The sequence below is a fragment of the Leptodactylus fuscus genome, chromosome 1 (genome assembly GCF_031893055.1).
Source record: "Leptodactylus fuscus isolate aLepFus1 chromosome 1, aLepFus1.hap2, whole genome shotgun sequence".
Lineage (NCBI taxonomy): Eukaryota > Metazoa > Chordata > Amphibia > Anura > Leptodactylidae > Leptodactylus > Leptodactylus fuscus.
Genome location: NC_134265.1, coordinates 159,230,425 through 159,246,796, shown reverse-complemented (window position 1 = coordinate 159,246,796; position 16,372 = coordinate 159,230,425). Strand labels below are relative to the sequence as shown.

Here is a 16,372-nt window from a genome sequence, read left to right as displayed (position 1 = left end):
TTGGTCCAAACTGGGGTTTTTAGAGGCTCCCTCCACCATGAATTTGCCCAAACTCTGCTGGTTAGAGGCTCAATCCACCCTGATTTTCAAAACAAATGTTGGTGCCAACCTCAACTTACTACAAGGGCCAAATTCACTGCTGGTGACAAGCTCTCCTCACTGCAAGTGCCAAATACACATGTTTCAAGGTGTTTTCCTACTGTCAGAGAGGTGGTATTGAGTGTGTAAAGTGTGTAGTTGTTAGGCTGTGATGTTGGGGTAATAGAGGGTCTTTGGTGTGTTAGATGCCCCCAGACATGCTTCCCCTGCTGTCCCAGTGTCATTCCAGAGGTGTTGGCATCATTTCCTGGGGTGTCATAGTGGACTTGGTGACCCTCCAGACACGGATTTGGGTTTCCCCCTTAACGAGTATCTGTTCCCCATAGACTATAATGGGGTTCGAAACCCGTTCGAACACACGAACATTGAGCGGCTGTTCGAATCGAATTTCGAACCTCGAACATTTTAGTGTTCGCTCATCTCTAGTAAAGAACAGAAGGGAACTGCTTTTATATATATATATATATATATATATATATATATATATATATATATATATATATATATATATATATATATATAATAATAATAATCTGTAGTATACTAGTTAGAGGGCATTCACACTAGTGCCTGCTGTCCGCCCAGGGGTTTTCGTCCTAATTCCCAGAGAAACTGGATGGAGGACTGCTTGCCGGCGATTGGTTTTAAAAACCCAATGGGGTTTTTAAAGCAAATCACCGGTTACTCTAAGGTTACAGCCCTAGTGATATTTACCCCCCACCCCCCTCTACATTTGACCACATAGGAAGGCTAATTTCTGAGGGTGTTTTTTTTTTTTTTTTTTTTTTTTTTTTCCCCTAAATTTTCGTGTGTTCAGGTAGGGAATCTACTGGACTTGAAAGTCAAATTCCCTGTAAAACCATCTGGAGTGGTCTTCTTGATCAAGGTGCGATTAGTGAGGTGTGTAGTTTTCTATAGAAAACCTACAAGTTGCCTCATGATGGCAAATTAGAAGAAAATTCTTCTTAGACCAGCAAATGGTAACTTCATGGCAGTGCCTGAAACCACAAGGCCAAATATGCTATTAAAGAGTTAACACAGAGCAGAGTCTCTGCTAGAAGCCGCTCAAAAAAAGAAAAAAAAAAGGCAATTGGAATCCAGTCCCCATGGAAACTGGGACAACAAATTCCAGCGACGTGAGAAGAAAACTAATGAATCTTTGAAGGATCAAAATTATTCAGACTTGTTAGCTCAGTTTTAGAACACACAAATTGTAAATCTCCACTTTAGCTGACATTACAGATTTAGTTTCGCATTGTTTTGAAACCTTCAGGAGCCGCTGCAGTTTGTACATGAACATGCTGGTTGATGTTGAGAATAAAAGTAATGTGAACTTTGTGCTCACATAAACAAGGCCTTGTGATACGAGGTTTCACATTCTAAAACCTCATGTTCTACCACTAGATGGTTCATTTACACTTGTCTGACTGCGTAATCTTGTTTTTCAAGCTTGAAACTTGTACAACATTTATAAAAGGTAATAAACTTCTTCTTCGTAGGGTAACCCAGTATACGCCATATCAACCGGAAGTCTCCCAGGGCAGACTCGAGAGCCTGCTGAACTATCAGACCATGGTATGTGATATCTCTGGAATGGATGTGGCCAATGCATCCTTACTGGATGAAGGAACTGCTGCAGCTGAATCAATGCAATTATGTCACAGGTCAGAAGCCTTTTAGGTCTCCAGAATCCTTTTTTCAGCATCAAACTGTACTGAGATTTCATTTTTGTAAATGGTTTGTTCTTTTACTTTGTGTATTAGGCATAACAAGAGGCGGAAATTCTATGTGGACAGCAGATGCCACCCCCAGACCATAGCTGTAGTGCAGACAAGAGCCAAGTAAGTATTGTTTGCAAATGATAATCTGCCCCGGTTTTTAGATGGAGAACTTGGGCATGTGCATTGCCTTATGAAAATACAACATACATTCAAAGGGTGTGTTTTTGTTTTGTTTTTTTTGTTCTACACAAAAATTACTAAAAGATCCTGTGAATCTAAGTGGGGATATCAGATTTCATATTACATATTTCTTAAATTTCTCATATTGACACTACTTGTTGCTACTTTAAGGGTTGCTGGAAAGAATTCCTTTATCACACCAACCTTCTCTTTAAGTAAAAGGATTGTGCAAAAAGTAATTTTATTTACTACTGCTGATAGGCCCATAAACATGGCAAACCAGTCTTTTCCACTTCCCAGGCTTGGTTCCCATCACTGTAGGCCCTGTTCATCTGTATACAGGTCCCCTGGCTCATATCACTAATGACATCCCATTTCCGCTAGGGGGACTGCTACTGCCAATTAAGTGACTCAATCCCTCCCCACAAGCTTCATGTCACCGCCAAAACATGTCGCTTGTGAAAAGGTGACCAGGGAGGCCAAAGAGCTTGGAAATGGCACTGGAAACAGAATCGGGGAGTGGTCAGTACTGTCTTGCTTTTATCAATGGGGCCCCTCAGCAATAGTATTAAACATGAGTTTGATAACCCCTTTAACATTTTCCTCCTTTGTAGAGCTGTAGCCCCTTTAAATCCTGATGCAGCTTTTTACAGCATCCATTTAGGGGCTCTATTCTGGAGCACCATGTTATGATAATCTGAAATATAAGACTGGGCCTAGTAGACTGCCCTTAATACCAATAAGTAGAATACATGACCATACAGAACTATAAAAGCTGTGAAGACCATAATGGGACAAAGATAAAATAAGGATAAAAAGATGGAAACCTGATTTATGATTAAATTAAATATCATTGCTATAGATCCACAACAATAAGAAGTGGAACTATAAAATTATTTGACTGTCCCAAAAATTAGTGACCAGTTGTCTGGGTTTCAGAAAGCACTGATACAATTTCCAAAAGTGGTGGTATTGTACAAAACTAGTAAGTAAATGCAGAAATAAAATCTTTTAGTAAATGATTAAAATGTATCGTTGACACTGAGAATCCCTGCCACAAGATACAGCCCACAATGTATTTTTAAATGCTACAAAGTTAGCTTGCACCTTTTATCTCGCCAAAAAAGAAATAAAACTCCTAATGACCAAGGAAACTAAAACTTTGTTAGAATGAGATTGAGACCTTCGCAACTCCCCCCCCCCCCCCCCCCAATTAATTCACGAACACTCAAACTCTTACAATCTGGTTTCTGCATCCAACTGAAATGACCCTTTTAAAAAGTTTCCAATGATCTCCTGACAGCTAAATCTAATAGCAACTTATTCTTCTGGATAGCTCAGCAGTATAGGACACTGTAGAAGGACTCCTTTTCAGTATTCTCCACTCTATTGTTCTCAATGACTCTGCTCTTGGTTCTCCTCCTAGCTTTTAGACTGCCCTTTCGTTGTATCATTTGAGGGCTCTCTATCCTCTTTCTGATGTTGTTGGGATTCCCCAGGACTCAGTTTATTCCACTTTTCTTTATCAACACAACCCCTATTGGACAAACCTCGCTAGACTTGGTTTCTATACCATCTTTATGCTGATGCCCAACTATATGCCTCTTCCTGTGGCATTACCCCTGCACTACTACAAAACCTTAGTGACTGTCTCTATTATGTTTTCTCACAAATTAATATTTTGCAGTTTTTGTTTTTTTTTTTTCTCCTGGTGACACTTCATGTGGACAGAAGATGCCAATTTTGGTACATAATTCTTTTTATTGTTTTTATAGCTATATTGGTGTCACTACAGAGCTCATGTTGCCACATGAGATGGACTTTAGTGGAAAAGATGTCAGTGGTGTCTTGTTTCAGTATCCTGACACTGATGGGAATATTGAAGACTTCACTCAATTGGTTGACAGGGCTCACCAAAATGGGGTAAGTGAAATCTATAAAGAGCTGTTAAGACTTAGAAATAGATTAATCCATTTCAATCCTGTGCAAGAGCAAATGGCACTTCTTGATTTCTGTGCTCCGATAACTGCATAAGCTTCACAGAAGTATCTTACAAAGGTTACCATTCATAAGACAAGTTGGGTTGGCCAGGATCTAATCTACTCTCACTTGAAAATCAAACTTGATTTGAGCCTTAGGCCAGGTCCCTATGTGGTGTTGAGTCACAGCCCCTGCACACTGCAGAAAAATACTCAGCAGAAATGGTGCGATTTCCAAAACACAGCGGCTTTGGAAATCACAGCATGCGTTTTTTTTGTTTTCGTTTTTTTTTCCCCCACAACTAAAGATTATGTATGGAAGGTGTGCAGATACTATACTACTCCAGACAGAGGTACAGACTACCTCCTGACACTGCCTCCATTATTCTCAATGAGAGGGTTTTCTTAGTAATAAGAGACTAGTTTAGTATGAGTATAATGGAGGCAGTAGTGAATGCCTTCCACACACCATCATGTGTGATCCTGGGTTAAATTCTCACACATATACAGGCTTTTCAGGCAGACAACTGATCTTGGACTAGTCTGTATCGAGGAAGGGGAAACTGTTTCTTAATATATAGCACACATGGGGAATACACTCCTATAGTATGTGTTCCTAATACAAATTAGATCCTGGTAGTTTGACGTCTACAAGCTACTTGCTATTATAGACTTTGCATGCATAAAGCACTTTTTGTCCTTGGTTTACAAGTCTTGTTTCCCAAATACAGTTCATTATAAACATGTTCACCTCTTGCTACATTGTGTGCTTGATTTTATATGAAATAAACATTTTATCTTAATACCCTGTTTTCCTTAAACTTGTCAGACTCTAGCATGCTGCGCCACTGACCTCTTAGCACTGTGTATCTTGAGGCCACCTGGTGAATTTGGAGTAGACATCGCTCTCGGCAGCTCTCAGAGATTTGGCGTACCACTGTGCTATGGTGGACCACATGCAGCCTTCTTTGCTGTGAAGGAAAACCTTGTTCGGATGATGCCTGGAAGAATGGTTGGGGTGACTAGGTATGTGGTGAACCGACAACATCAAACTTGGCATAAAAGGTCTTCATACCAATCATTCTTGAGAGGGGGTGATAATGTCCAACTACTAGGATTAAAGTGTCAGTCTCCACTGATGGTACAGTATGAGAGATATGGGAGTAGCTTTTCATAAAGATTTACAGTAGATGCATTAGTATGATGAATGGTTGACAATTTAATGTATTTTGGGTATTTTCTTGAGCTCTTGCTGGCTGTGTTTTAAGTAAAAGGGGTTGAGGAACTGGAACAGTGAAAAAAGTGAAAGGGGGGGGGTGGCTTGTGGGCACTGGCAAGGAACTGGTGACGTGAGTGACCTTTTCCTTTCTATGGACCTTTGAGGCTGTTCATTGGTCACATAAGGATGAAGAAGATTTCCATCCAAGAGAAAGAATGGACAACTGAGCGTCAGGGATCAGTTCATAGGATTTAATTTATGCCTTTCCTGGCCTCGCCAGAGGTTGCGCCAGTTCTTTGTATATACAATGTTATTTATGTGTGTATGGCCTTTAATGCCACACTGACTTTTTCTAAAAAGTACAAAGTAACCCCCTAGATTACCAGATAACTTATGTAGCCATGGAGAAGTATTGCAGACCATTTCCAGAAATTGTTAACCTATAAAGCTTGGGTGTACAGTGACCATGGTACAAAACTTTGTTTTTAGGGATGCTGCCGGAAAGGAAGTCTACCGTCTTGCTCTACAAACCAGAGAACAACATATCAGAAGAGATAAAGCCACAAGCAACATATGTACTGCACAGGTAGTTTGTGACACATACACATAACATTCCATTCTGAAATCACTATTTTCAGGTACATTGGGTAATTCAAAGGAAGCAAATGCTTGACTCGCTAAGGGTGAACGCTTACCCAAACTTTAATAAATCCACACAAATTCTAATGTAATAAAAAGGCTAAACATAATGTGGGCATAACTGGATGAGCATTTTAACTTCTGCATAGCTTTGCTACAGAGTACTTACAATATAAAGAGCTGTTCTAACAAATTATATAGGTTTGCAATAGAGTATCTTGCCATATATTAAATGCTTGCTGTTATATTAATACAATCTTCTTGTAGGCTCTGCTGGCAAATATGGCTGCTATGTTCTGCGTTTACCATGGACCAAATGGCCTCAAGCATATTGCACGTAGAGTTCACAATGCAACACTAATACTTGCAGAAGGTAATATGTTAAAGGATTGTGTAGAAATTCCAGCATGGCTAGAATAAACTTGCATTTCTATATTTTGTTCTGCACTGATCAACAGTTGTCACTGTTCACATATTTCCAGTCCCAAGTTTTGGTATTTTAGAGGGTTACCAAACCGTATTTAAGATGGTTATATAATCAGTATGGGCTTTAATTTGCCAGCTACATAGGGCCTTAGGGGTATGTATGGGCTATTCCCTTGTTAATCAATGAAGGTAAAAGGTCTGGAATCTGGGGGTCCAGGTGTGGAATTTTGCATTCGGAAGCTGTTGCTGTGAACCCATAAAATATGGACAAATGAGCTCTAAATGGAAGTGAAACATATGCTCATTAAGCTAAAAAAAATATATATATTGGTGAACTTGGGAACTGGAAAAAGGCCTGAATGTCCACGGAAGACAGTGGTGGATCATTGCAGAATACTTTCCATGGTGAAGGCAAAACCCTTCTCCATATCCACCCAAGTAAAATAACCTCACATGAGAGTAAATACACAAGGTGCAAAAATAGAAAAAAATTTTTTTTCCCAAACAGCACCTTAGTTTTATCTGTTTGATAACATTAAGATTAACCTCTACTAGAGTGATGAAAAGAAGTATGGAGCAGGCTTGAAACGGCTCATGATCTAAAGTGCCACAGGCATTGTGACATTATGGGCATGCATGGCTTCCAATGGCAATGGCCACTAGTGTTATTGATGATGAAACAGAAGCAGCCAGGGGAATTCTTAATTGTCTCAGGGAATATAATTTCTGGTCTCACTCAACTAAATGCAGCAAGCTTGAATGGATGGCGCTTCACAGTACAGAAGGACAGTGAACCAAAACGTGCTGCAAATCCTACCAAGGAGTCTTTTAGGGAAAAGTAGAATATTCTGCAATGGCCAAGTCAATCACCAGATCTCAAAGCAGAAAGGCATGCTTGATCAGGTTAAAGGGGCTCTATCACTGGGAAAAGTCATTTTTATCTAAACACATACTTGCATAGGCTTTAGAAATGCTATCCCACACTTACCTTTAGTATGTAAATTTCTCAGTGGTTTCTGAATAAGTCCATTTTTATTCATATGCTAATGAGCTTCCAGCCAGTACAGGAAGTTCCCAACAGCCTCCTCTCTCCTATTATCTCCTATGTGTGTGAGTCAAACAGGAAGCTGAGTCATCAGCAGCAGCAGTCTCCCATAGGAAACAGGAGAGGAGTGCACGATGTATCGTGCAACAGTCTAATTAGCATATGAATAAAAACAGACTTGTGCAGAAACCACTGAGGCAATCTATATACTAAAGGTAGGTGTGGAATAGACTTTCTAAAGGGTATGCAAGCATGTGATTAGTTAAGTTTTGTCTTAACAAAGTGGGACCCATAAACAGGCAACAGCTGAAGACTGCTGCAGTATAGGTCTGGCAAAGCATCACAAAGGAGGGAACTCAGCATCTGGTGTCCATGGGTTTCAGAAAATGATGGCTTTCACAGAACTAGAGTGACTTGCAGCTAAAAACGCTGTGCAGAATGGCGCTCTGCAGGTCTCAAACCTGCAGATCTCCATTCCTGACAGCTCTGTCACACAGACCGCTAATGAAATATCCCTCTGAACATAATCAGGACATTTATTGGCGCTGTGATCTAAACTTTTACTAGCATCTAAAGTGGTGTGGCAAAAGTTACACCAAACCCTTGCTAGCATCAATAAAGTTTACAGTTAACTCTGTCCATACCTGATCTTAAAATATGCTGACTGCCCCTCTAGTGTTATCCATTACATGCCACAATAATGTTAATTATCACTAGAAAGAAGCGTGTGTGTGTGTATAGAATATATATAATTGTGTGAGTTTTCAGCTTTCAGAGGGGGGGGTAATTTTCGGTGACTCTTGGACCCATAGTACGGATGAAACCCATGAACTTGGCAGAATCATTATATCTAGAATTCTGGGTCTCTAACTGCAATACCGAACCACAGGAATTTGAGGTTTTGTCCATAATATGAGCAATAAAGTGCCCATATTGCACCAATATGAAACATGTCCCTAGTTATCTTATTAGTCTATAATTATGCATTACTACTCAAACTAACCCTTTGTAAGTATGTACAAAACTTTTCTTTTTTTTTCTTTTTTTTTTTTTTTTTTGCTATAACTTAGGTTTTATTTGTACATTTCAAGTGTGAACACGGTCATGACTACCTGAGGTGCAGAATGTCTGATCTTAGTTGTTTTACCTCAATCTATTGTGGTGGCATGATGCAGAGCCCAAATCTTGATTGTCACTGTCCAAATATCTGTACCTAACCTAATGAATGATATCTAGCAGGGACTCTATTTCAGTTGTACTGGGTCTACAGTGTATAAACATTGTATTTGTGTCTGTGGCCCTGTTCCTGGCCCCGATGACATGGATTGTCCAGGACCAAAGGTATCCGATACGTTTGACCAAGTATCTGATCCAGCTGTATACCTATAATATGGCTTACAGCGACTGAAATGCCTGATCAGGACTCGGTCCAGGTGTCTGATAGGTCGCCATCGTCCTTTACCTTTAGATCCTGGACAACCCCCATCATCTTCTAATTTTTCATCATTGGGAAGTATTTGTTATAGTTTACTAACCTCTTACTCACATTTCAAACTTTTGTTTAGGTCTGAGGAGGGCAGGTCATAAGCTACACAATGAGCTGTTCTTTGATACAGTGAAGATTCATTGTGGCTGTCCAGTGAAAGAGGTTCTAGATCGAGCTGCACAGCGACAAATAAACCTCCGGGTGTACAGTGATGGTGCAGTAAGTACTTTTTGGATGCACAGAGACAAAAAAAAAAAAAAAAAGTAAAGTGTGTGTGTTTAATTCCATATAGTAGAAAATTATTTTTGTGTGGGCGTAGTTTTTTAAAAAGAACTTTTCACCAACTACAGTTCCTAGCATCTGTTAATGGGTATCCCAGCATTCCCAAGCAATCAAGCTGGGTAGTTTTGGTACTTAAGATATGCTGCTTACACGATCTGGTGGGCAGTGTCTGTTGATGGTTTCTGCCTCTGAATCATACCCACCTGCCTGATCCTGCCAAACATTTGTAATGTGCTTTTCTCATAAACTCAATATAGTCCAGTGCTTAGCTAAATGGCATATTGTAGTAATTATATATGCTTCGCAAAGGTTTTCATTAGAGATGAGCGAACAAAGTCAGCGTCACAGGTGCTTCCATTCATTTCTATGGGTGCGTGCTGTTCGGATCGCCTGATCCGAACAGTGTTCGCTCATCTCTAGTATTCATGCCCCTTGAACTCTTTCACATTTTGTCATCTTACAACCACAACCTTTAAATGTATTGAGATTTTATGTGGTAGACCAACACAAAGTAGCACCTAATTGTGAAGTGGAACAAAATTATACAAGGTTTTCAATATTTTAAGCAAAAAATGACATGCAAAAGTATTTAGCCACCTTTTCTGATACCCCTAAATAAAATCCAGTGCTATCAATTGCATTCTGAAGTCACTTAGAGTCCAGCTGTGTGTAATTTAGTCTCAGCATAGATGCACTTGTTCTGTGAAAGTCCCAGTAGTTTGAGAATACTAGTGAACAAACGGCATCATGAAGACCAAGGACCTTACCAGACAAGTCAGATAAAGTTGTAGAAAAGTTTAAAGCTCGGTTAGGTTATAAAAACATATCCCAAGATTTGAGCATCTCAAGGAACACTGTTCAATCCATAATCCAAAACAAGACATGGCTGTCCACCTAAATTGGCAGATCGAGCAAGGAGAGCACTGGTCAGAAGCAGACAAGAGGCCAATGGTTACTCTGGAGGATCTGCAAAAATCCACAGCTTTGATGGGAGAATCTGTCCACCGGACAAATCTAAGTTGTGCACGCCACATCTCACATTTATGGAACAGTGGCAAGAAGAAAACCATTTGTTGAAAGAAAGGCTCAAGTGCTGTTTGATGTGTCCCCTATATGACTTGTGGCAAAAATGCAAACATGTGGAAGAAGGTGGTCAGATGAGATCAAAGTTAAACTTTTTGGCCTAAATGCAAAGCACTATGTGTCAGGAACCTGCTCATCACCCTGAACACACAATTTCCACTGTAAAATGTGGTGGTAGCAACCTGCTGTTGGGAAGCTTTTACGTCATCAGGGACAGTAAAGTTGGTCAGAGTTGTATAGGAATAACATAAGTGTCTGGCGGAGCATGCGCTGTAGCTTGCCCCAAACCCAAAGTGGCTGAGCATACAGCACATGTGTGGGATTTGGATCCGCTGAAGATGGCGGCAGCTGCTTGCACAGTGAAGATGATGACTAGAATAGCTAATCTGCATGAAGGGGACATTAATGGTATGATGCTGTGCTCTGAGTTTCATTTACATACGCCAAAATACTAGATTTCAAAAATGGCTGTGAGAAAGAGGTAAGGCTAAAATATCCTTTCTAAAGGCTATTCCAATGATGGACTCCATTTAAGCACTGACCTCCAACCTGAACATCAGTTTTGTCTGGTTTGATCTTTAGCCATCTAGTATTTATCCATTCTTCATTTAGCTAGTCATGAGTTTGTGGCTGGAGATAGGTCGCTGACTCTGGGCTCAAAGGATATATAATTATCTGCATACCTGAGCTCTGACAGTGTAATATCAGGGTATTTAAGTCCCAACCCCTTACCTTACTGACTGTCAGGAACACCCGTCTGACTGTAAATAGCTACGGTACCGGCACCGATAGCTCTTTACCCGGGGCACAGATCGGGAAAGCAGACAGTGCGCTGAATTCAGCACACTGTTTGCTTTCCAGCAGTATATAGAACTGCTTGTGCCCCGGACCAGGAAGGGTCCTCTTTAAAGCTTAATATTTTAACAAAAACAGATGATGCTCTTGGGACAAGCTTTTAGATGAACCTCTGAGAAGGTTACAGAACGGCTTGTATGGTATGAAAACAAACTGAAGGCTGCAGAAGGAGAGGAGAAAAGCAGAATTTCTGAATAAAATAATTGGGTGGGGGACGGGGCAGTAATCATTGCTGGATTATCAGTCCGTGTGTAACGAAAAAATAAAAATCTTGAAAGCAGCAGAGTGGAAAAATAAACGTGTTATTTTTGACAGCTTGGTGTATCTCTGGATGAAACCGTAAAGGAGAAGGATCTTGATGACCTGTTGTGGGTGTTTGGCTGTGAATCCTCAGCAGTAAGTAAAACATACAATTTTATTGTGATTTAATTGGTTAGATGAATATGGTTTTACAGTTTTCAGCCACAGCATAGCTTTTTTTTTTTTTTTTTCCCCCTTAGTTGTTGGATAGTCTATTTTAAGAATTGTTAGTTATTGGTAGAATAGGCAAGGTATAATCCCAGCCAGACATTTTGCTTTAGCTTGCTATGTTTTCTTAAATCTTTAATCTTTATCTAAGGAGCTGGTTGCCGAAAGCATGGGAGAAGAAAACAAGGGTATTTTGTCCACGGCTTTCAAAAGAACAAGCAAATTCCTTGCGCATCCAGTCTTTAATAGGTGAGCTACTTTTCTTGAAACCTCTTTCTACATCTGAATGTATGGAATATGTTCTAAAAGTGTCTGTGTGGGTTTTTTTATTTTTAGTTACCATTCAGAAACTAATCTTGTTCGCTACATGAAGCGTTTGGAAAACAAAGACATTTCGCTTGTACATAGTATGATTCCTTTGGGCTCGTGCACAATGAAACTCAACAGTTCCTCTGAGCTTACGGTAAAATTCTTAATTTTCTGTGTATAAGTAGTGAAGGGGAGTTGGAAAAGGAAAAACCTTTTCCTGGATTGACATGTTGTACACTGGAAAGCTGTCACTAATGTGTCCTTATTTCATGTGTGAACTGCACTCTCAAACATGCACAGGTGCAGCGTATTTTGAATTGCTCAGGAGACTTTGCATCCAGTTTGGAGATTGAGATATATATATTATAAATTTTTTTTTTTTTTTTTTGTAGACTCAACTGCTAGAAACTGTTCAACTTCTATCTGCATAGAATCTTATACCGGTACAGTTTTTGGCATATAATACACAGGATGTACACTATTAGCATATCACCTACTGAATAATCCTGTAAATATGAAACTGGCATAGATGAACAAAATCTGATTAAAATGGAAGATTTTTACCAGATGATCCTGGCATCATCTGGAATGAAGTCTGTGGTGTCAGATGAAAGATCTTCTACAAGATTCAAAATTCTGACTAACACTTGTTGCCACCTTAAGGTTGGGTCCCACACTACAAATATGTGGCATCTTGGCCACAGCAGAAACCCTGTGGAAAAAAGGCTGTGACTTAAAGTACCTGCAGATTGGATTGCATTTTCGCTAATCACATCCATACACTTCAGATTTTTCTTTTTCCACAATGGAAATGCTGTGATTTCAAAAACCATTGTGTTTTTATAAATTGAAGCATAGCAATTATACCTATACAGAAATGGCCTGTGTTTCTGTAGCTATAATTGGGACAAAGTCCGCAGAGGAAAACTCCAGCAGATATTTTTTTTTTTTTTTTTTGTGTAAAAAAAAAAAAAAAAAAAACACAAACAAAAAAAACCCCCAAAACCTGCTGCGTGGAAATAAAGTACTTTCTGGTTGCGGCTCTCCGTGGGGTCTTTATACTAGGGGGAGTTATCAAAGACTAGAAAACATGGCTGGCTGCTTTCAGAAGGGTCTCCACTTCCTCCTGGCAATTACTTCATATCATGCTTGGAGGACCTTTCATGTCCTCGGGCACCTGCGGTTTTATATACCACTTGAAAGCCGACAGTGCGCTGAGTTCAGCACACTGTCAGCTTTCCTGTTATGTTCCCCGATGCAAGAGATATCAGTGCGTTTACGATATCTCTTCACTGTCAGAAGAGTGTTCCTGACAGTCCAACTGAGCTGTGAGGAACACCTCTCCTGACAATGCTGTACTGTCAGAGGGGTGTTCGTCACCACTCAGTGTTATTCCTGGTTAGTAGGGAACAGCCCTAATTCCTAACCGCTTAGTGTCTTCACTGTGGGGTAAGGAATACCCCTTCTGATAGTACAGGACTATAGACAGTACTGTCAGGAGGGGTGTTCCTCACAGCCCAGCTAGACTGTTAGAGTGCCCTTCTGACGCAGATATTTCTTGCACTGGGGCACATAACGGGAAAGCAGACAGTACGCACTGTTGGCTTTCTAGCAATATACAGTATAAAAACAGTTTCCCGAGGACTCGAAAGCTCCTCTTTAAGAGTGGGACTTAACTGCAGCGTGACCAAAAGACATGACATCAATTCCTGAGAAGAAGTAGTAGAGCAATTTTTAAAAGAAGGCAGCCCTTAGCTTGAACAAATGTAGAAAATATATATATATATATATATATATATATATATATATATATATATATATATATATATATATATATATATACATACACTCTATTTAGGCTTGTCTGGTTGACATAATTTCTAGATGGCTTTAATTTGGGAATCAATGCAATACAGACTTAACCCTGTTTTATGTAGCGCAGGTTTTGTGTTGGCCATTTGACTGCACAGCCAGCAGGGGTGTTGATAATGGGTTGCAGAGGTAGCAATTGCTACCTGGTTCTGGAACCAAGGGCAACCAGAGACCAGAGTTTTCTTTAGAAAAGAAACCAGTGTGTTGGTGCATTATAGCTTTTGCATTGGGGTACAATGTCCCTGTGGAAACTGTTTTTGCAGGTGTATGGCCATGCATGCTCTGCATATTCTTGCCTGGCAAAGAAGCTTTCCTTTATGGATGGGTTAGGAATTATGCTCCTCTGTTGCTTACCTATTAGAAGGTGACTGGATCAGTGCCTGACTTTCAAGAAGCATTGTGACAGTCTTTCAGCTATAAGCCAAACCAGAAAATCTCTTCCAAAACGACTATTACCAGCTGTTTCAGGACAGAGCACTGGAAATGCTCTTTTTAAGTAACGCCCCCCCCCCCCCCCTGTTTAAAAAGAAGAAAAATCTATTGGCTATATACACTAAACATATTACTGACAGAAGTTGTTAAAAGATACAAACAGAAATATTTAACAAATGTCATTGTAAGTTGCATCCCAGGAGAAGTCACATCTGCTGAATCATTTGCAGGCATGAATGAATCTGCAGTTTCCTTGAGGTTAACATTATTTACAGTCTAGTAACAATGTAACCGGTTTGGTCTGAGTCTCATTAGTGTACAGGTTTGTGCATTGTTGGAAGAGTTGGCTCTAAACTTTTTTTTTTTTTTTTTTTTCTGCAGCCCATTACATGGTCTGAATTTGCCAACCTTCATCCATTTGTGCCTTTAGACCAGGCACAGGGATATCAGCAGCTATTTAAGGAGCTGGAGAAGGATTTATGTGAAATAACAGGATATGACAAGATCTCCTTTCAGCCAAACAGGTAAAAATATTTTTTTGCACTATAAAATTACATGTATTAAATATAGGGGAATACTGACAAATGACTACATAGCATTATTATATATCTTTTCTCAATGTATAACCAGTGGAGCACAGGGTGAATACGCTGGATTGGCAGCTATCAAGGCATATTTGAATGCAAAGGGTGAACCTCATCGAACTGTAAGTATGATACAGCTGACTGTGTGTGTGTGTGTTGGACCCATAACAGTGGCTTTGTAAACAAAGGGATAATGCTTTCCATAAATTCTCCACTCTGCAATTTTAGGTATGTCTAATCCCAAAATCTGCTCATGGAACCAATCCAGCAAGTGCTCAGATGGCAGGAATGAAAATACAGCCAGTAGAAGTGGACAAAGATGGAAGCATTGACCTAGTACATCTGAGAGCTATGGTAAATGCTCTATTAAATGCAATGGTGTAATTCTTCTTTAAATGACCATTCTGAAAGCCTGTGCTGAAAGAAAACGATATATATATTAAAATTTCTCCAAGTATACCCTATTTGGTACTATTTTAAATAGGGGTAATGCTTTATCCATATAGCACACATAAATGTGTATAAAACTTGATGGGTAAAAAAAGGTGGATCTTGCTAAAATCTAGTTAAATGTCTCGGCTGTCCATACTGTTCACCACCTCTTCCCCACTCTCCAGAGTTGAACCAGTGTGCATTATAGCCAAAATTCATGAGGGTACAGACCACTAGGCTATCCAGACAATACTGGCTTTAGTATAAGTCTCAGCCTTTGCATCCCCCCCCCCCCCCCCCAAGAGACTCTTGCCCTTACAAGAACAGTCTTCATCTATCTGTTTGCAAATCCTCCTTTTCTTTGAGTTTCGTCGGACTCCTCGAGGGATCCAGGCATCCAATGCTCTTGGGGTTTTGTCCTCTTAATAAAATCCCAGTTATCACCAGAGACTTGATGCAGTATATGGTACAGGGGATGAAGCAATCCCAGGTTGAAGTCCCTCTGAAGTATTAAAAGTTAAAAATAAGCAAAAAAACAAACTGTACAGTGCATTGAGGTGTGTGTGGGGTCCCCCCCCCCCTTCCTTTTAAAAATCCTACTTAGTACAACTTGTCCACATATCCCTCCAAAAAAAAAACCTCCATAGCTCCATAATAATCATATACCTCATGACCTGCTGGAAAAAGTGGCCATGTAATTAAGTTACAGTCCACACCATTAAAAATAAACTCCTTTGTATGGAAATTGTCTTTTATTCTCCTCTCAAATTTGTATGGTCTGCTCAAGGTTTTTTTTTGTTTTTTTTTTCCCCATTAACCTGCTCTGCAGCCAATATTTTCATTTTTTTTTTTTCTCCCCCAAACATATAGGTAGACAAACATAAGGACAATTTGGCTGCCATAATGATCACCTATCCTTCAACCAATGGAGTTTTTGAGGAAGATATAAGTAATGTATGTGACTTAATACACAAACATGGTGGTCAGGTGTATTTGGATGGAGCAAATATGAATGCCCAGGTAAGGCTGCATTTAACAAAAGCCAACCATGGTTCAAAATTTGAGATGTAGGTGTTGACATTTCATCAAACTATAAGGTGATTTCTGGATAGGTCTTACATGATAAAAGTAGGCGTAGAGAAGATATGTATAAAAGCATGAAGAACAGGGTATATCAAAGTAACTCATTTAAACAACATCTAATACCCACTGTAGATCATCAAACAATTGCATTTTCAAAAACCCAGAATGAGGGGTAAAC

General features: G+C 39.7%; 1 protein-coding gene across 1 annotated transcript in view; it reads left to right on the top strand.

Annotated features, from left to right (window-relative positions):
- GLDC (glycine decarboxylase) overlaps window positions 1-16,372 on the top strand; it is a 48,309-nt gene that overhangs the window by 20,855 nt on the left and 11,082 nt on the right. Inside the window, exons 4-17 of the mRNA XM_075278374.1 lie at window positions 1,599-1,763; window positions 1,863-1,940; window positions 3,776-3,923; window positions 4,809-5,005; window positions 5,688-5,784; window positions 6,105-6,210; window positions 8,874-9,013; window positions 11,330-11,410; window positions 11,634-11,731; window positions 11,819-11,945; window positions 14,477-14,619; window positions 14,726-14,801; window positions 14,908-15,033; window positions 15,982-16,131. Of these exons, the coding sequence (XP_075134475.1) occupies window positions 1,599-1,763; window positions 1,863-1,940; window positions 3,776-3,923; window positions 4,809-5,005; window positions 5,688-5,784; window positions 6,105-6,210; window positions 8,874-9,013; window positions 11,330-11,410; window positions 11,634-11,731; window positions 11,819-11,945; window positions 14,477-14,619; window positions 14,726-14,801; window positions 14,908-15,033; window positions 15,982-16,131 (1,732 nt within the window). The remainder of the gene's footprint in view (window positions 1-1,598; window positions 1,764-1,862; window positions 1,941-3,775; window positions 3,924-4,808; window positions 5,006-5,687; window positions 5,785-6,104; window positions 6,211-8,873; window positions 9,014-11,329; window positions 11,411-11,633; window positions 11,732-11,818; window positions 11,946-14,476; window positions 14,620-14,725; window positions 14,802-14,907; window positions 15,034-15,981; window positions 16,132-16,372) is intronic.